General features: G+C 53.4%; 1 protein-coding gene across 7 annotated transcripts in view; it reads right to left on the bottom strand.

Annotated features, from left to right (window-relative positions):
* The window catches only part of RAB11FIP3 (RAB11 family interacting protein 3), a 75,354-nt gene that overhangs the window by 27,711 nt on the left and 26,681 nt on the right, over positions 1-20,962 (bottom strand). For 4 of the 7 annotated variants that reach the window (XM_048320602.1, XM_048320604.1, XM_048320605.1 and 1 more), the window contains one exon: positions 10,891-10,982. In XM_048320602.1, the coding sequence (XP_048176559.1) occupies positions 10,891-10,982 (92 nt within the window). Of the gene's footprint in view, positions 1-3,643; positions 3,739-10,890; positions 10,983-11,100; positions 11,260-11,286; positions 11,362-20,962 lie in introns of those variants that run through there. The other 3 variants (XM_048320606.1, XM_048320608.1, XM_048320609.1) reach the window with 3 other exon arrangements.

The following is a 20,962-nucleotide window of genomic DNA, read 5'->3' as shown; positions in this document are numbered from 1 at the left end:
CGACTGAAGCAAACCCCTTTCCCTCTGCACAGAGCAGCTTTCAGGGCTTTTCCCAAGGATTTTGGAGAAAATGACATTTCTCAAAGCCCTGTATTCATAGAATCAGAGAGTGGTTTGGGTTGGAAGGGACTTTAAAGCTCATCTCATTCCAACCCCTGCCATGGGCAGGGACACCTTCCACTATCCCAGGTTGCTCCAAGCCCCGTCCAGCCTGGCCTTGGACACTGCCAGGGGCAAAAAGGGATAGAAAACCTCGAAGGGATGGAGAGAGAGTTGCTTAAGAGCAATTCCCATTCCATATGGACACTGGGAGCAGCCAAGTGACCCAGTCCAGCCCTGCTTTGCTGTCCCAGCCCCTGTGCCCACCACACTCAGTGGGATGGAGACAGCCAGGAGCTCCTCTTGGAAGCCTGGCTCAGCTCCCACCTGGCTTGTGGACACCAGCACCTCTAGGACACCACCCCAAAGTTAAACACGACACAAACCTGCACAGAGCTGGAGTCTAAAGGCAGTGTGAGGAGAAGGGGCTGCTCCTGTTAACTCCACCAGGGCAGAGCCTGTGCCAGCCTTGCAGGGAGAAACAAAAGCCTCTAAAGCCCCCACCCACTTATAAAAGCATAAACCCACCAAAACCACTTACACACCTAAAGCTGGGCCTTGCTTAAGTGCTTTACTGGGTTTATGCTGCACTTTCTAAAAACACCATTAATGCTCCAGCAGGAAGGACATGGGGAAGCAGAGGTTTGACCTGCCTTGGCTTGGTCATGGACAGAGAGAGCCCAAGAGGTGACAGCAGCCACCCTCAAGTGCACGTTCCCCTCCCTTCTGCCTGTTTGAAAAAGATTTCATGCCAAACTGGAAAGAATTTTGCTTGCACACTACAAAATAAAGGCTGCTTTTTAAATACCACCCCCCCCTTCTCACTGGAAAAGCTGAAATTTAAGTATATATTGAAGTATTATAATGAGCACAACTATTGAAAGAAGCCAAAAAACCTCCAAACACTCCAATTCACAAGTAATTTGCCTAAAAATCCTGCTGTGGTTAGTGCTGACCCTCTCAACATGAAGCCAACCAGGAGCTGAACAGTGCCCTTAGTCAGATGTTGGAACAAGAGGACCTTTAAGGTCCCTTCCAACCCAAACCATTCCATGATTCTGTGATTTCTCTATCAAATTGTTCCAAACCACCTTATTGATGGGAAATACATGCATGGAGAGGCTGGATTTGGGAACAACCCTTTTGGAATAGGAGAACCCACCAGCACAGCACATCAACCATTGTCCTTCAGCCACACCAAAGATGTGCATCAATTTATTATTTACAAACTGTATTTGTTCCTTTGTGATGCCAGCCAGGATGAGGTTTCCAAAAGCAAGAGAGGCCTATTAAAATTAAACCTGTGTGGGCAATGAGTTAAGAAGCAGCTGAAACTGTAAACAAAGTCCTTCTCCTGAGCACGAGCGTGGAGAACTTTGCTGCACATTTCATCCCAGAATCAGTAACCAAACCTCAAGAAGAGATGCCAGGAGGAGATAGGCAAACCGAGGGGGTTCAGCTATTGCCAAATGCCTGCCAGAGCCAGCCAAGCCAAATCTCTGTCCCTGGGCAAGTGTGTGGGTACAGAAAGTTCTTACTTATGGCCTCATGAGGAGCTGGTTTGTGCACTGAGCCTTCAAACCCCCCCCGCCACAGCTCTCCTTCAACCAGCTTTGCCTTCCTGTCAGCAGAAAGTAAACATTTTTTCCAGCTTAAAAAAAGCCAAATACACTTAAAAATATCCACGGGCTTCAGGACAGCCAGGCTGGGCTACAATCACACCAGGAACATCCCCACCACGTTCAGAACGGGGTTGGTGTCACCAATATCAGTGCATTTTCAGCTTTTATCAAATAAAACACACCCTGAGGTGCTTCAGGCAAACCTCAGACATTAAACCTGGGACTCAGGCACACACAGAGTTCTGAGCTGGAACAGGATCAGGGTTTGACTGAGGTTCCCAATCCTGAATCCAGCTCCTCCAGCAGTATTTCCCCAGAGCCACACCTGCCTGACAGGAACATGGGCCACCCCGAAGCATCTCTGCCTGCTCAGGGAAACTCCAGGGATCTGAGAGCCCAGGTGAGCATTCCTGCTTCTAAAAGGAAGTAAATGATGGAATCAGCACCGGGATGATGTAATGTGCCCTGATGAGACAGGGGAGGTGGTGAGGTGCCTTTAGGAGCCTTCTCCAGCAGCAGCTCCTCCATTCCATACATCTGATGGCATATGGGAGTAAAGATTATTTGATAAGATGTTGTGAAGTGCTGTAAAACCATATGGATTTATAAAAAAGCTGCTGCAGTAGGAGGAGAGGCATTCTTGGGAATCACCTGCAAGGTCCAGGCAGGGACAGGCTCAGCTTTGATCTGCCATGGACAGAAGGTTCAGCACAAGCTCTGCCAGGGTGTTGCCTTGGAAAGGAGGGCAAAGTCTGGCTCCAGGGAGGTTCCTTCCAGACAGAGCTGTCCCTGGAGCTGTCTCAGCATCCCCAAGCTCTGCTGTCCTTGGCCACAAACACTCGGAAGGTTGGGCGGGGAAGTGAGTGACAAGGAAAAGGAAAAACAACTCTGTTTTCCCAGCAGTGTGAGCCTGAAGAATCCAGCCCTGACTGTGCACGGCATGGGGAAGAGATGGATCAGCTACAAAAATCCCCCTCCAAGGACACCCTGTGGCCCAGACAGTGGTGACAGTGCCAGGCTGGGAGCCAGGGAGAAGGGAGACAGTTGTGTTTATAGCCCCACATTAATATAGCCCCACATTTATAGCCCCACAGCTGACCCCAAAGCCCTGAACACCCCATGGCAGCTCAGCCTCTGCAATGCCACTTTGGGGACTGCCACCTCTGGATCCCAGTCTTGCCCTCTTCCCACATACCCGGGCAATGCCAGCTTTCCAGGGAAGCCAGAGGGCCTGTGCTCAGCCCTGGGGGAAGGCAACTTTCACAACTCAGCCCCCGGAGGAGCTGGGGTTGTTACACTCCATCACCTCCCTCAAGGCTGGGTAACAGAAACGTGCTGCACCTGTTGGGACAAATTGAAACCACTCACCCAGCCCAAAAAACAACCCCCAAACCAACTCACAGAACACCACATCTGGCACACTGTCCCCAGCACCCCAAAAACCAGCAGGAACCGTCCCTCCTGGTCCAACTCCCCCAGGGAGACTCGGGCAGAGGGGAGTGTGAAGGTACACCACAGCCCATGGAATCACAGAATCCCAGAATGGTTTGGGTTGGAAGGGACATTAAAGTTCTACTCAGTTCCAACCTTCTGCCATGGCAGGGACACCTTCCACTGTCCCAGGCTGCTCCAAGCTCCAGTGTCCAACGTGGCCTTGGACACTGCCAGGGATCCAGGGGCAGCCACAGCTTCTCTGGGTACCCTGTGCCAGGGCCTGCCCACCCTCGCAGGGAACAATTCCTTCCCAATATCCCATCTAAATCTCTCCTCTTTTAGTCTAAACCATTCCCATGTAAAAAACCAGGTGGATCTGCCCATGTAAAAAGTCAGGTGGATTCCCAACCCGCCCCTTCCCGGCACCTCCGGGGCTGAGCACAGAAACCCAACCCCTCCTCATTTCGTGTCAGCTCCCAAAAACCCACCTGTGGAGACATCGCCTGCTGTCCAGAGCCAGCTCCAGCTCCGGGAGCTGCTTCTGGGAGGCAGGAGGGAAGCAAAGTCCAGGAGAGCCGGGAGGTTTATGGAGAGAGCTGGAGTCCCAACAGAGCGCCTTTTGTTCCCGAGCTCCCGATAAGGAGCGGGAGCCCAGGCACACTTCCCTGCCGTGTGACCGCAGCCTCCTCCCGCTCCCCTGAATTCCAAAATAAAAGCACGTCCTGCAAGCCCCGCTCCCCGGCCAGCCCCGCTCCAGGTGCTCACTCTTCCCAGGAATCCATCCCCGAATAAAAAGGTTCAATGTGAAGTCGACCTGTCGAGGTTTATCTCGGCCTTCCTGGTGTTTCTGGTGAATAATTAAGCGTTAAATGACAAATTCCTTCCTTATAGCCGCAAATAGAGGGGTGAATAAAGCTTGGATTGCTCACCAGGGGCAGGCCAGGAGCGCTTTTGGTGACTCAGAGGGTGATCTCGGGCAGGCAGTGCCAATATTGACCCCAAAGAAGGGCTGCTCACGGGTGCCAGCCGAGTTTCCAAACATCCCAGCGCCACCCTGGCCGAGCTCTCAGCCAAGCAGCTCCCTGCAAACAAGAGTCCAGCAGAGCCAGCATTGTGGGAGAGCTGATCCATGGGATTTTCCCTTCCCCATGGCAGCCCTCGGCATACGGAGGCCTCGGCACTGCTCACACCCACAAGTTTTGAGGGTTTTGTCCGGGTTTCTGTTTCCTTTCTGCAGAAACCTCACATATTTCAAGCTCCCTCAGTCCTGCCTATCCAGCACAAACACACCAATTTCCTTCCCCTACCTTCCCAAAGCACGTTTTCTCCTTTTCTGGGGGTTATCCTTGCTGTCCTCTGGGCCACATCCTTCCTGGCATGCAGAGCTCTGAGCAGAAGCCCCGACTCAGCAGCACTGACTGGAAGTGTCCTGCACCTTGAGAAGCAGTTGACCTCCTGAGCTGAGTCCAGGCCAGCCCAGATTCCTGCTCAGGAAGGAGTTATGCTTTAACCCGAGCTCTGCCTGGATCTGCTCCTCCACAGAGCAGGTCACAGACCTTTTGCTCTTCTGCTCGTGCCTCAAGACCTCAGAGAATATTGGGAACCCCCATGAGAGCACAAAATCAGACACTAAAACTAATTAGGAAACCCCAATTCCCTGCCTGTTTTACTTCTCCAGCTCTTACTGAGACACCTTTGCTCCCACTGCTTCCCCCCCTCAGTTCCCGCTCCTTCCCAGTGTCCCACAGCCCAGTTCCCACGTTGCCAGTCCCACACAATCTGCTTGTGGCTCAAGATAAGGCTCCAAGGACTTTGTTTTCCAAACTCCTTCCAGCCTGTTTCCTACAGGGCAAACACTTCAACTCACATCTTTTCTGCCCAGCAAAGAAATTTCTCACCGTAGCCCTGCACTCGGGTCCTGCCTTCAGGGACATCCCTGTCCAATTTACACTCCCATCCTTCCCTCTACACAGTACTGAGTCTACACAATAAATTAATGTCCTGGGTATTTTCAAGGTTTAAGGTATCAAATTGTCACCATGGGCTGATTTGGGAGAGCTGGAGCCTCTCTGCTCTGGAGCCAGGCTGGGAGAGCTGGGGGTGCTCACCTGGAGGAGGGAAGGCTCTAGGGAGAGCTGAGAGCCCCTTGCAGGGCCTAAAGGGGCTCCAGGAGAGCTGCAGAGGGACTGGGGACAAGGGATGGAGGGACAGGACAAAGGGGAATGGCTTCCCAGTGCCAGAGGGCAGGGCTGGATGGGATATTGGGAAGGAATTGTTCCCTGGGAGGGTGGGCAGGCCCTGGCACAGGGTGCCCAGAGCAGCTGTGGCTGCCCTTGGATCCCTGGCAGTGTCCAAGGCCAGGTTGGATGGGGCTTGGAGCAAGCTGGGCTAGTGGAAGGTGTCCCTGCCCATGGCAGGGGGTGGAATGAGATGAGCTTTAAGGTTGTTTCCAACCCAAGCCATTGTGGAACTCTCTGAATGCAAGGATAATACAGACTGTTCACTCGCTGCCACAGAGGGCTCATGGCCCTTCGTCTCTCGGTGCAGGGGAGCAGAAAGGCTTTGGGGACAGTGGGGACATTGCTCAGGGCTCCACATGCTCCCCAAGGACAGATGAACAGACACTGAACTGCACCTGTCACATTCCACAGCCCTGCAGTTCCAGCCACCTGCACGATTTCAAGTGCACCAGCTGTTCAGGACAGAATGATCACCAGTTCCAGCAGGCAACCCCTGGAGAGGGGCTTGTGACCATTTCATTCACGGTGCTTTTGGGTCAGCCCTGTGACCAGAGGCCTACTGAGGCCATTCCAGAAAGTGGGAATGGCACTGGGACAGAAAAGCTGAGCTCTCAGCTCCACGTCTGCATCCCCACCACCAGACCTTCACACCTGGGTTAGGACAGCCAGAGAACTGCTGAAGCCAGCTCTGTCCTGGTGCTTTGAGGAGTTTACAAAGCTCAATCCCATCTTTTCAGCCTGGCTAGCCCCTGCCAGACACGCATCCCATGGTAACATTGGTGTGGAGAGGCAGAGGAGGAAAAAAACCTCACCTAAAATGCCAAAGATCGCAAAGCAGGGCCCTCCCAAACGCTCTGTGCTCAGCAGGCCCAGCTCTGCCTTTGGGAATGCAAGTATCTCCCTGGGAATTCTGTACTAGGAAAAGGAGGGCTCAGAAGGTCCTCAGGGCTACTGGGAGGGGACACAAGGAGCCTGCAGCAGACTCCTACAACCAGCCCATGCGGGCTCCTTCAAAACACGAGGCACAAGGAATGACAGTGACACCTCTGGGAAGGGCTCCAGGCCCCACGTGCTCCCAGAACAGCTTCTGTGTTACACCAGTCTTTGGTCCCTTCTGCAGAAGCTCTGAGCAGCTGGAGGAACCCAGCAATGTGGATTTCATTGGCCTCGCCTTGATTTTTGCCCTCAAAAAGAAGGATTAAATTCAATTGATCAACATGGAAAGAAATCCCGGCTTTAACAGAGTTAAAGTTTCCCAGAGCTGACGTGTCGGCCTTAAAGCTGCTGCTCACTGCTGCACAGAATGTCACAGAATATTCTGAGCTGGAGTTCTTCCAGCTGCACCTGTGGGCAGGCAGCCTGGGAGAGCCAGGAGTAGCTCCTGATCCCAAAATACACAAAACTTGGGACCTCCCAGCTCTCATTTTCCTCCCCAGATCCACTCCCCCCGCGCTGTACAACTCCCTGCTGGACAAACAGCCAGAGGGGACATGCTTGGGCAGGTGAAGGCTTCCAGGGAAAGCCGAATTCCCCTCTCCTGCCTGTGCAGAACAGTTTTTTCCTGCCTGCTTCCAGGAGGAGCCACGGCAGCCGCCCAGCAGATGGCAACAGCCCTGCACAAGGCACTGCATCCGCAGGATTTACGGCTGCCTGTCCTGCAGAGCTCAGCCAGAGCCCTCCTCTGACCTTGCTGGCCCAAAACACGAGTTCCCAGAGCTAAAAATCCCTATTTGGGGTATTTATGGTGTTTCCAGGCAGCCTTTACAGAGCACTGGCTCCACCTCTCCTCCAGCCCACATGAAGTTAAACATCTTCATGCCCATCCCAGCCTAATCCTAGCATTTTCATGGCTTGTTTTCCATTTTGGAGAGTCATCCTTCCCACTCTGCATTGCCCAGAGGGGCTCACCTGCCCCAGGAGCAGAGCAGAGGGGCAGAGCCCCCACCCTAGGGCAAGACACAGCGGGTATCCCTGTGGTGCTGGGCTGATGGTTGAGCTTGGAGGTCTTTTCCAGCCTTAATGATTCCACGATCCCAAGGAAGCTAACTCCAAATTCACCTCCATGTCCCCCAGAGCATTGCAAACGAGTCCTGTGCCTCAGCACTGAGTCATGAGCTCCACAGGAGCTCGCAAGGGAGGAGAACTCCCACCTTCCAGGCAGTCAGCAGCCAAGCTGTGCCAGCCCAGCCTGGGAGAAAACAGGGCTCAGGTGTCCGCATGGAAAAGCTCCAAGCTCCCTTCACGTGGCTTTGACAAAGCAGGAAGGTTGTCATGAGTTTTTGGTGGTTTCTCACCCAGCAACCGCCACGCTTCCACCTTGAGCAGGAGAACACACTGGTGGGGCTGCAGGGAGGTGATCCCAGCCAGGTGATGCTCTCCCTGCTCCCGGTGGGTGCACAGGGATGAGGATCCTCTTGGATGTGTGACAGCAGAGCTGGAGGGATTGGGATGAGCCCCCTGCAAGCCCAGCTGGAGGCACAAAAGCCACGTGGCTGCAGGAGCTGCTGTCTCAGTGGAGCCACGGGAGCAGAAATCCTCTTTGAAAGCACCTGAACAGCCAGGCCTGTCTGCTGGACACACCTGGAATGGTGCACCAGGAGCCAGGAGCTCCATGTCACATCCAGAGCCACACCAGTGGCTGAACTGGGGGAGTATCCAACATCAGGAATTCCTGAGTTCACACCTCATCCCCTTCCTCCTTTTACTGGAGGAAGCAGGCGTTGGTGGCTCTCTCTGCAGAGCAAACACTGGGTGGAGGTCCCCAGCTCGGGGCTCTCAGGGTTTTCCATGGATGCTCAGCTCTCCTGATGGCAGTCAGCAGAAGAGGACGTGAGTCAGCACGCAGAGCAGCCTTATTAACCAGGAGAAGACATTTTCCTGGAGACTGCTTGAAGCACTTGTTTACACTTGTTTGAACAAACACTGAGGAGAAAAGCTCCCTGTCAGACCCCAGCACTTGGAAGCGCTGAGTATTCCAGCCACTGGGATTTTGGGCTCTTTAAGAGGAACCACAGCCAGTGCTCCACTCCAATAACCACAACTGCTCCCAGCACTTCTGCAAATGCAGCAACTCCTTCAGCTCTGATGTGACAGGGGACAAGAAAACCCAGCTGTGCCCCTTCACCCCATGGCCCTGCCACAGCCAGAGGGGCTCACTCAGTGCCTGAGGTGTCCCAGCTGTGTTTTGGGGTGTGTTTATCCCTGTGTAGCATCTTCCCAGGGCTGACACGGCGACATCCCAGAGCCCAAACTGCTGCTTGATGCAGTGAGAAGTTTACTCTGAGGAAAGGTGATGTCTTCACTTTGAAAGGTGCTTTTTTCCCCTCTCATCTATTCTGGAGAATCCAAGCAAGACGGAACACAGATTTTGGGAAAGGCTGTTTATCCTGTTCTCTGCTTTGATGATGTCCTGCTGCCCCTCAGGAAGAAGGGTCTGTTGGAGCTCTCTCCAGCTCTTTTCCCGGTGCTCCTGTGAGAAACATGCTTTTGCTGCTCCCAGCAGGATGCTTTGTACCATGGCTTCTCCCTCCCTGAGCCAGCTCCAGCTTTCCAAGGCACAGCACTCCAGGACGTGTGGGATAAAAGGCACGTTGGGAGCTCACGGCTCAGCCAGGAGAGAACAAAAACCCCCTCGCCCCAAGACTCTGGTTTATTTTTACACTCCCAAGGCTGAGTGGTATTTCTCCAGCATGTTCTCATTTGCTGAGCCTCTATGAAATCCTGGCAGGCTGGAAATTATTTCGAATCATGTATCCAAGACAACACGGATATTTCTTGCCCGGCATGTTAAACGTAGAGCTGTCCTTTAGACGACTACACTGAATTCAGTATAAAAATCCACTTAGATCTTTTGGAAAAGGAGATTTCAGGACTCATCACCTTTTTCCTTTGGGTCACCTTGTCTCTTCAAGGAAAGGCTGGCCCAGCAGCAGAAGTATTTCATCCCAGTGAGGCACACACCTGCCTTGTTGGTATTGCTGCCCAGAATAGCTCCCAGTGCTGACAGAGCTCATCTATGTTAAATTAGCCCTTGGAAAACATCCTTGCTCAGAATCTCAGGCAAGATGGTCCCTTGACACAGGTCCGAGGAGCAAAAAGTAAAAGCCTTTGCCTGTCACAGCCTCTACACTGCTCAGTCCAGCGTTAAAATGCCCATTTGTGACCTTGCACCACATAAAAAATATGGAAATCCATCTCCCTGCCTGCCTTCCTGTCCCTTTTCTCCCCAGCTGTTCCTGGGGCTTGTAGCTACCTTTCAAAAAGGAAAAATAAACCAATATTCAACATTACCCAGAGAAGCTGTGGCTGCCCCTGGATCCCTGGCAGTGTCCAAGGCCAGGTTGGACATTGGGGCTTGGAGCAGGCTGGGACAGTGGAAGGTGTCTCTGCCCATGGCAGGGGGTGGGATGAGATGAGCTTTAAGGTCCCTTCAAACCAAACCATTCTCTGGTTTTTGACCAGCTGCCCAACACCCAGTCTATCATTAACCTTTTATCAAGAAATCATAAGGCCAAAACGATGTACTACAGACTATACCATAAATAGATACGTTTGCATGCAAATACAAAGCAGGTTGGCAGTCTCATTGCCAGCAACAAGTTGTGTGATCAAAATCACACAGAATCCTAAATATCCTGAGTGGGAAAGCGATCCACAAGGATCAGAGCCCAACTCCTGGTCCTGCACAGGACAACCCCAAAACCATCCAGGCTACCAAGACACAAGCATCACAACCCTGAAGAGGGAAGTTTGGAAAAGGAAAAGCAGAGGGAAGTGATTCAGTCCCCATGAGGGACAGGGACCCAGCCACCCCTTTTCTCCCAAGGCACCTGCAGCACCTCCTGCTCCAGGCTGGAAGGCCCAGAGCAGGAATGAGTGAAGCCTTCCAAGCCAAGCCCCAAACCCCTGACACAGAGAGCAGCTGGGAACAGCAGGATCACTGCTGCAACATGCTCCTGTGGTCAGGAAAGCAGGGGGAAACCAAGGCATGGAGGCTTTAACTAGAAGAAAACAACCTATATCAGAGAAATATCCCTGATGAAGGCCAAGAATAGAGAGAAAATACAGATTTTTGTCCTCTGCTCTGCCTTTTACTGGCCAAACAGCAGCAAATGTCAACATCCCACTGCTCTGCTGTGCCTCTCAGGTAGGCTCCTGGCTGGTACACCTCAAAACCAAGCTCAGGTTCTCCAGGTTCAGAAACTCCAGCAGGAAGACAAACACAAGAGCAGCAGGTCCCCTTCCCGTGTCCCCAGAAAGGGGCTCCCTCTCCACCCAGGGCACCATGCTCTGCTCTTTCAGTTTTATCAACACCCATTTTAACTTCAGCAGCACCAAATGCTCGGTGCAGCTTCTCTGGGCCCGTCACCCAGAGACTGCATTTGCCTTTATGTGTTAAACACCCCTGAGCCCTGTCACAGCAAACTCTTCTCCACGCCCAAATCCCGCTCCACGTGCAGCCAACCTCGATGGGAATGAACAGAGCTCGTACTTGCCTCAAACGTGACGAAGTCATCAAACTCATCGGGACAGGCCGGGGCTTCCTCCTCGGGGGTATATCCCATATCATACAGCTGGCTGTCAGGGTCTGCAGGGGCAAACAAACACACACTTGGAATCACCAAGAGGAAAATCTGCACCCTCGAGCCAAGGGTGGCTTTGGGAGACGTGACGGTGGCGGGACAGGACCTTCTGTGAGCACGCACTGGTGCCTCCAGCCTTCAGGAAGGGCCTCTGCTCCCAGGCATCCCACCTCCACCCGGAGTGCAAGGCAACAGCTTTGGCTTCTCCCTGCCACAAATCCTACAAGGCCCCTCGCTGCTCCAATGGGGCCGGCTCCTGGATTCATCCCTACCCCTCCATGCCCTCCATTCCTTTTCCCAGCTTCTTGCCTATCTCCGTTTCCTGCATCCTCTCATTCTTCTCCCAGAAGGCTTTAATCCTGCTGTGGGCAGGGAATGCATGGGACGTGTGTGTGACAGCCAAGTGCCATGGGAACGGCGGGGAAGGCAGGCTGCAGCTCCTCGGCGCCTGCTCCTCCCGCGGCCACACACATCAGGAGCATCCGCGCAGGCCGCCGCAAAAACAGGAGGTTTGCAGCGAGAGATCTTTAAAATAAATTCCTCCTCCTGCCCCAAACCCCCGTCTGCAGCATCGCTCCCGGCCCTTCCAGCGAGGAAGGCAGCGAGAATTCCCCGTGCTCCCTCAAGCAACAGCCCGATCCAGCACACGGCCTAGATCCCGGGCTGGAAGCACCAAATCGGGAGCAGTGCTGCAGTCCCAAAATAAACAGCAGGCTCAAGCCCACACGCCTGGAGCTGCCATCGCTGCGGCACCGGGCCTGGCTGCTGCCGAGGAACCAGGCTGGGAGGAGGAGGAGGAAGCGCCTGTCCCTGCTCCCAAGGAAGGCACAAGGATTTGGGGAGGGAGAGGATTCACCTTTCTGTGCCCTTCAGAGCCATCCCAAGCCCCCAAAGGGGTGTATAAGGCACATTTGTCCTGCTGCAGCCACCCAGATGGGATAGTGCCAGCTTTATCCAGAGGGGAAATTGCCTGCAAAGGCACAGGCAGAGCTCCTGCTTTGGGCCCCTCTGCAGGTGTCAAGAAAGGCCATTTTTCATTAAGGAAGCACATCGTGGTCATTTCATACATCTGGTGAAAGGTCAAGGGATTAGGGGCTGGTCAGGGCACTGGGGGTGTTCATTCCAGAGAAGAGAAAGCTCCAGGGACATCTCAGAGCCCCTTGCAGGGCCTAAAGGGGCTCCAGGAGAGCTGCAGAGGGACTGGGGACAGGGATGGAGGGACAGGACACAGGGAATGGCTTCCCAGTGCCAGAGGGCAGGGCTGGATGGGATATGGGGAAGGAATTGTTCCCAGGGCTCCCTCCCTGGGGAGGCCCTGGCACAGGGTGCCCAGAGCAGCTGTGGCTGCCCCTGGATCCCTGGCAGTGTCCAAGGCCAGGCTGGACACTGGGGCTTGGAGCATCCTGGGCTAGTGGAAGGTGTCCCTGCCCATGGAATGAGATGAGCTTTATTGTCCCTTCCAACCCAAACCATTCTGAGAATCTCTGATTAGGGCACAGGATGGAGCAAGGACTTGGGCCTGCAGGAACACCTCCCACCCAAACACCATCCCCAGGGCCTCTCTCAGGTGAGCATTAAATGCAGACACAGGAGATTTCTGCAGCCACCAACCCGAGGGGGTCCCTGGGGTGGGAGAAGTTGAACATGAGGGACCAAGAAATGATCCCTCCCCTCTGCTGGGCCTGGGGCTCCCAGGGGTGAGGCTGTGAATCCACCCCAGGAATGACCCAAATTGCTTTTCCAGCGCCAGATCCAACGTTGTGCTCCACAGGGTCAGGGCTGCAGCCGGGGGAAGGTGCTCTAGGGCACAGTTTAGCACTTCAATATCCCACTGCTCTCCCACTACGGCACCAGCAGTGGGGCTGCTCCCAGCTCTCTTCCAGCTGCTGAGCCAGAGCAGGGCCCTGGGATCCACCTGGAATGCTGCTGCCTGGGCACCCTGCTCAGGGCAAGGTCACCTCCTGCTCTGACTGTTGGGGTTGCCACTGAGAGATCTTGGACTTGATGACTCTGGAGGTCTTTTCCAGCCTTAACAGTTCTATAATCTGAAGATGGCAGTGTCCCTCTCCTCAAATGTCCCTCTGTCCCCACCTGCACAGCTCCACCTGTGAGCCTGAGCCTACAACCAGGAGTTTCCCCATTAGTTATCCCTGGTGCTGTTCTGGGATTGGAGCCTCCTGGCTGCCAGCAGGGAGGGGATGGGGACAGGCACCTGCTCACCACACAGCCACGGGAGTACCTCAGGGGGTGCCACCAACAGGAGCCTTTGCCCACGTCTGGGGGCAAAACCAAACCCCAACAGTGCTCCTGGAAGGTGATTTGTGTCACACCACCCAGAGGGGACAGGCAGCCACCTCTCCTGCCAGCCAAGCACCCACAGCAGTGGCGAGCTCCAGGCCATCTCTAGTGATCCTGCTGGCACCCCACAGCAGCCCCCGGAACTGCAGAGCATCCCAAAGGCACAGGCTGCTCCCTTCCCCTTATTCCCACATCATTTCTTTTCCTCTCCCTCCAAGCAGACACACAAACACTTCCTACTCTTCCATAGACACAGATAAAGATATTTATTCTCCTCATTCCTTCCAGAGGGGTTTGAAAAGGGAGGATTTGCAGGCAAGTGAAAGCTTCCCGTTGGAATGAGGGGTATAAAGCGTGGGCAGAGCACAGGCACAGGCAGCTCCTGCCATCCATCACCTGCCTTCTGCCCAGCTCCTGCCCAAACCAAGGGCTCTGGAGCCTTCCCAGCCCTTTGGGGAATGAACATGATGGGGATGAACAGGATTCTTGTTGCTCCATCTGTGTGCAGAGAGCCCAGCCCAAAGAGGGGGTCTCTGGCTAGGATGGGTTTCTTTTCACAGCAAATTCCAGTGTAAAAATCAAGGAAAGGCCATCTGAGAGGTCACCTGCAGCCTCGTGGTGGCATGGCCAGCAGTAGCCATGCCCAGGAGCCAGCGATCCGTGTTCCCACCTCCCCGAGCTCCACAGAGAGCAAAGACAAACAGCACCACAAACAAAGGTTGACTTTTCTGCTGAATTCATTCCCTCCCCCTCCAAAAAAAGCCATATGGTGCTTTGTGTATAGGGAGAGTTGCCATGGAGAGCCTGCCTGCACGTCTGCCAGCACAATAGCCTGTGTTAAGCTTGCAAATTCCTGTCCAAAAGAGCCAAAAAACCCTGGGAGCCAAAAAATCGGAGACCTTTGGTGTGGAGTGGCACTCCTCATGTGGAGAGCACTGTGCCCAGGTGCAGAGGGAGCCACGTGGTGACAGCTGGAGGGGTTTGCTCTCCCCACACCAGGAACAGAGCCAGGGATGGCTGTGGGCCACCAGCAGCAGCACTGAACAGTCCCAATCCCACAGCACAGGCTGAGCTCAGACCCTCACATTACCTTTGCTCTCCTCCCTGGACAGCAAAGTCAAATCCCAGCTGAGCCCTGCTCTGCTTCATGCCCTTCTCTCTGCCCCTCACACCACAAAGCAGCCTTTCCTTGCTCACACCCAGCCCTGATTTCTCTTTCCTTCCTCCTCACTGAGTCAATGTGGTCACAACACTCAGAGTCACCTCTTCCCAACTCTGCTCAAACCCAAGCTTTAGGCCAGGGCTGGGGGTGGCCTCAGGGACTGCCTTTTGTCCTCCAAGTGTCCATGACCAGCTTCTCCTGCACGTCCAGCTCTATCCATCACTCCTGATGCCAGTCCAGTCACATCCAGAAACATCCAAAAACCTTACAGCTGAAAATCAGGCTCTGAGAGACCCTCCCGGCAGCTTTACTGCCAAAAAAATCACAGAATCATGGAATCATTAAGGTTGGAAAAGCCCTCTGAGGTCATCGAGTCCAACCATTCCCCAGCACTGCCAAGGTCACCACTGACCCCTGTCCCCAAGTGCCACATCCACACGGCTTTTAAATCCCTCCAGGGATGGTGACCCCAGCCCTGGGCAGCTGTGCCAGTGCCTGACCACCCTTCCCATGAAGGAATTTCCCAAATATCCAACCTAAACTTCTTGAGGCCGTTTCCTCTTGTCCTGTCACTGGAAGCCACCATTTAAAAGCCGTGTGGATGTGGCACTTGGGGACATGGGTCAGTGGTGGCCTTGGCAGTGCTGGGGAATGCTTGGACTCGATGATCTCAGAGGGCTTTCCCAACCTAAATAATTCCATGGGCTCTCCATGGGGGTGGATGAGACCTCTTCCCATGTCTTGTTGTGCTTCAGAGCTCTCAGGTGTGCTGGCATCACCTGGGCTCTCCCAGGAACCCTCAGGAACAGCAGTTCTGGGATAAAGCTCCTGAAATAGATTCTAAAAACTGCTCCCAGAAGGCAGGATGGCAGTGAAAAGGCACCTTGAGCGAAGGGCTGTGGGTACACCAGTGACACACAGGTCACACAGAGCCAGTTTTATCGGCTGCATATAGGAGTGACCCAGAAAAACAGCCTTTCAGGAGAATTTAAGTCATCTGCCAACACCCTGCACACACTGCTGCAAGGCACAGCGCCTCAAACTCCGAGGGATTCCAACAAGATGCATTATGTGAGCTCACAGACCTGCGTTATTCAGTGTAGGAACAAGGCTGGGAACCTGCCTGGATGGCACAGAGTAAAACAGACCCCAAAGATGAGCAGGACGAAGTTATGGTTGGCTAAAAGGAGAACGAGTGATATAAACCCAGCTCCCTTTCTGGGAATGCTGCTGGAAAACAGAGGGGGAAGAGACACACAGCCAAGTGTTTAAAAGTTGCAGGAATTGAGGAGGATCCTGCACAGGGGAAGCCACTGTCCAGTATTTCCAGAGGCAGCTCAGGGTCTTGTGCTTCCACCAAAGCATAAGCACCCATGTGGTGCTATCCCTGTGGGATAAAGCCAGCACCAATCTCACTCACCCACCTTTTCCTTCCCCAGAGTGGCCCAGGAGTACATTTATAACCTGATGCTCCCAGAAAAGAGCAGCTTTCTGCTCTCTGCTTCTCCTGTAGCTCAGCTTTGCCCAGAGATGGGCCAGCAGAGCAGGAGCACTTACTGAAAACTATCATTTCCCAACCCAAAATGCCCCAGGGGCCAGAGCAAGTGACAACCCAGGCTCCCAGGGAGGCAGTGGCAGAATTAAGGCTGCTTCCACAACCCTGGCTAATGCCCTTCAGCATTCCCTGAGTATCACTGCTCATGGACTGGGACTCATCCCACATTCCTTTTGATCCCCTTCCTTTGGCACAGGCCCTCCAGCCTGCTTTAGACACACCATCATGACAGGAATTAACACCATGCCATCCAAGCACCTTGGAAGCACAAATCCAGCTGCCTTCCCTTCATCTCAGAGGCCTGGTGAGCATCGCTGCCTCCGCCCTGGAGATGGAGCAGGAGGCCACCACTGACACCCACAATTTGGGCTGAGTTTGAAACATGGGATCTCATATTTAGCAATCTGAGGGGTCTTTTCAGTGTGTGCCAGTCACCAAGACCAGCCCAGATGCCTGTAAGCTTGTGCCAGCCAGGAACAAACTGCTGGAGGTGTGGAAAATGAGGAGCTGGCTGTGGCAACCAGAAAGTGGCTCAGAGTCACTCTGTGATGGAGAGACTGAGCCTCCAAAATAGCACTTGCTGCTGGTGAGGAGACCTCCTGATGTCCTCCAGCTCCTTCACTCCTACTTCCAAATCTCTACACTTCTGGAAACTAAGCTGGATTTTTCAGACAGAGACCACAGAATCATTTAGGTTGGAAAAGTCCTCCAAGATCATTGAGTCCAACCATTAACCCAGCACTGCCAAGGCCACCACTGACCCGTGTCCCTGAGCTCCCTGTTCTGTGAAGAGGCTGAGGCAGCACCTCTGGAAGGAGCTTGTGGAACTGTGAACCAGCAGAACATCCCAAGTCAGCTTCCAGGAGCACACTCAGTGCTGACACAGCCTTGGGGACACCCAGTGGCCACTCTCCTGTCATGGGTTGGAGAACCCTGAGGCAGAAGCTCCTTGAGATGCTCCACACCCGGCCTGCTCCAGGCAGGAGCTCACAGAGGACGAGTGGCACCTTTTAGACAAGACTGTCCCACAAGCAAAATAAAATTAAAGAGAACCCTGGCTCAGGAGCTCAAATGGAGCAGAAGCTGTGACACCCCAAATAACCCAGGCAGAAACCAGACTGGGACTGACTGGATGCCACCATCCCATCCTGAAGGCTTCAGCCTTTCAGCTCAAAGCTCCCACATGGAGAAACCAGGATAAGAGTTAAATCCAGTTCAATCCTCTCCAGCTCAGAGCTTCCAACCCCGGGCCTGAGAAATGCTCACAATGTTCTTACCTCCAGGCATGGCTGAATTTCATTATCAGAGCAGTGCCTGTGTGGTCCAGGCACAGCTTCCAGACCCACGAGGATTAAAGGAAACACTTTCAGCACCTACAGCACTTGCACCAACATGCAGGCATTAGTATTTGGCAGTCAGGTCTCAATTGCCATTTCTGCCCTCCACTAGCCACACCAAAAACTGACGACAATGAATGCCAAGCCTCTCTAAAGCTGTCACTGAGCCCTGGGCAGTGGTTTGGATCACAACCACCCACCTGCCTCTGGAAAAGACGTGATGGACAGGAGAGCTGTGAGCCTGGGCAGAGACTACAGACACCCCCTGCTCCAGCCTGGGCTCCAGCCTCAACAACAGAGCTGCAAAATCAGCAATAAAAACTATTTAGAAAGTTATTTATAAAGCCTCCGATCGCAGACTTGCCCTCGAGGTCCTGACCAGAACCCAGCCTGGGTTTAGGGGAAATTGGGGACAGAAAATACGTAAGAGAAGAGGCACTAAACTACACCTTCAGGAAGAATTCTCCCCAAGGTGGTGCTCCACAGTTCTGAGCCATCTCTTGGAAATGATGACTGTGCTGCTCAAACACATCCTGTGTGACACAGGCAGGGTCGAGCAGCCCCTGTGCCCTCCTGCTGCTGGGCTGCAGTAGAGCAGCTGGGAGTCCCAGTCCTCCAAAATCCCTTAAAAGCTATACAGAGTAACAGGAAAATGCTCCTGAGGGCTCATGTTCGAATCCCCTTCCCTGTTTGTCCCCCTAACTCCAACACTGCCAGAAAATCCCTTGGAAACAGAGCCAAACCATGTCCCACTTGTCACTGAAGGAGAGGGGAGATGCATTCTTTAAAGTGCTTTTGCTCCAACTGGCTTCTGTATAGGAAACATCACCCAAAATAAAACAAAATCATCAAGGGGGGTCCTGTAAAATTGAGTTTTAATCCTTTTTCCAGCTGTTATTTGTGCCTGACCACTCCCCTGCAGGGGAAGGAGCACAGGGAGGAGTTGGACCTTTTCAGTCCAGAGTATGAGGGCTCCGGGAAGGCACCAAGGGGCTGAGAGGTGACAAAATTGCTCAGGTTGGAAAAGACCTCCAAGATCATCGATTCCAAACATGGGAACAGGGTCCAAACAAGCCTTTGCCCAGCTCCTACAGCCTCAGCAGGGATGTTTTTATTAGAAGTTGCCACATCACCTCTGCCGAGCTCTCTATAATTATTAAATATTAATAAAAATTCCCATTGCCTTGTTAGCAGGAGTCCTTCCTATCCTAAGGAGGAATAAACTGCCCAGTGATGTACAGGACTGTAAGAGCTTGGAAAAGAGGATCAACAAAGAGAAAGACATTGAGGGACACATGGAGCAGCCCAGGAGGGGACATGGCCTGGGACGGGGAGAATGGGAGGGAGATGAAGTGAGCGGTGCTCAGCCAGAATGCCAGAGAATTGGGAAAATCGTTTCTTCCCAATGTGGGGATGCCCACTGGCACCGTCCCACCTGCTGCTCACCCACCCAGCTGCTTCACCACCAGCACCAATTTCCCAGGAAATCCACCTCACACGCAGCCTCTCCTGTCCCAGGAAACGCTCTGAAGAAAAAAGCTTTTGCCACATCAACCTGTCAGGGTGACACAGGGGTGCCAGGTCGCTCAGCGCAGTCACCAGCCCCCAGGCTGTGGCAGAGCCGGGCAGGGAGGAGCAGAAGTCCCGGGTGAGTAATTATCCCTTTGTTAATAACTCCAGATTGACTGGCTTCCTCAGCAGAAACGAGCTGACAGCTCTGCAGGATGCTGGGCTCCACTTTCCTTCACCCAAGCTGAGGCAGGGATCTCCTGATCCCTGTCCAGGTGCTCCTGCTGAGGAGGAAGGACACATTCCCCCCCTTCCCGGGCTGATCCAAGCGTTGACAATCCCTCACTCTGGACTAACATCCAAACCTGAGACAGGACAACAGGCAGGACCGAAACCACCCTCCACACCAGCCCAGCCCAGCCCAGCCCAGCCCAGCCCAGCCTCCTCCCACGCGCGCCCCAAACCGCAGACCAGCCCGGCTCCCAAAAGCATTCCCAGCACCAGATGTGGAGGAAAACAGCAGGGCCCAGAAAGGGAATCCTGCAATGGAGAAACAGAGGCAGCAGATGGATGAGGAGAAATGTTATTTAACAGAACCTGCCTCTGTTTTCTCTTTAGTCATCATCTCCATAGAAGAGCGTGTTAAGAACTGCTCCAAAGCTCCAACAAAAACACTGCTCCCTATTTTCATCTTCCTGGGAAAACAAATAGTCCCTGCAGTGGGTTTTATCCTTCTCCCACAGAAAGATTTGCTTTCTTTTGGGCATCAGATTTGTCTTTATCAGGCTGGGTTATGGTCTGTGGGTCAAAAAGCCACCACGGGTTTCCTTCAGTTCAAGACACATGGAAGTCTCTCTGCTCTGTAATTAGCTTTGATTTCCAGCAATGCTTTTCCCTCCCAAGGAATGGTGAACCAACAGCAGTTCTTTGGGGATTTGATCCCAGGTTTAATCCCAGCTTTGAACCAGAATTCCCTCAGACTGAGGGTGTGCTTTGGACCTGTTACGCTCCACGACGGCAACTGGATACAGCCAGATTTCTCAGGCATATGCTCCAAAGAAGGAATCCACAAAGGGGGAAGAGACTCCTAAAGAAGGAATTCTCAGAGGGGCAGAGATTCCCATGCCAATCTCCCGTTCCCCGGCCCCCAGGGCCGCAGAGCCATCACAGCAGTTTTTCAGCAGCACGTTTGAGCGATTCCTCGCTGTTCTCGTCCCGGAGCTGCCTATGGACACAGCTTTCCCAACACTTCTGCGCCTCTCCCGAAAGTAGGTCAATGCAGTGTGTCATCTGCCAGGCTGCTTTTGGGAAGCACAGCTCCCTCTCAGCCATGGAGCACCCGGAGCAGAGCAGCCTCTCCCCCCGTGTCACCCTTCACCCAGCTGCCACATTGATAAATTCACCACAAACAAGTGTTGAAGTGAATCAAAAGAGAAATGCAAGCTAAAAAAAACTGCTCTGCTGAGCCAGAAGTGCCCATCAGCATCCAAGTCCTTGCCCTGGTGTGTTATTATTAAATCGAGTCCATTAGTGGTTGGATTCAATGATTCTAAAGGATTTTTCCAACCTGAATGATTCTATGTCTGTATGACAGCAGAAATAGGGACTTCAAAGAGCTCGAGAACAATGTGATCTGTGGTTCTGCTCCCAGCTGCTCCACAGCTCCTCTCTCCCAGCTTCCAAGGGGAACACAAACCCCTGTTCATCGAAGCCTCCCTGCTCACACTGCCATGGGGAAGAGGTCTGCAGCCAGGATTTGCTGGAGAGAAAGTTCTCCACACACCCAGGAGCATTTTGGGACTAAAAGAGGGACTTTTCTTCACCAAGAACACTGGGGCTGGAGGAAAGGAGCATCCACCTCAATACCCTGCCCTGGGGCTGTATCCTGTGTCCTGCTCTTCCCTGGAGCAGCCTCCAGCTGGGCTGGATTCACACCTGCTTTGTTCTCCTGCTGTCTGCACCTCCATGCAGAGGATCAGCCCCTCACAGAAGGGTCTCTGTGCCCTGGACACACCCAACGCTCCTGGCAGGAGAGGGATGGACAGAGATCCCCCGGTCCTTGTGACCACAGAGCACCCCCAAAGCAGCTCAGCTCCATCCCACACGCTCCTAATTCCCCATTCC

The sequence above is a fragment of the Corvus hawaiiensis genome, chromosome 16 (assembly GCF_020740725.1).
Source record: "Corvus hawaiiensis isolate bCorHaw1 chromosome 16, bCorHaw1.pri.cur, whole genome shotgun sequence".
Taxonomy (NCBI): domain Eukaryota; kingdom Metazoa; phylum Chordata; class Aves; order Passeriformes; family Corvidae; genus Corvus; species Corvus hawaiiensis.
The sequence above is the reverse complement of the archived record's forward strand: the minus strand, read 5'-3'. Positions and strand labels throughout refer to the sequence as shown.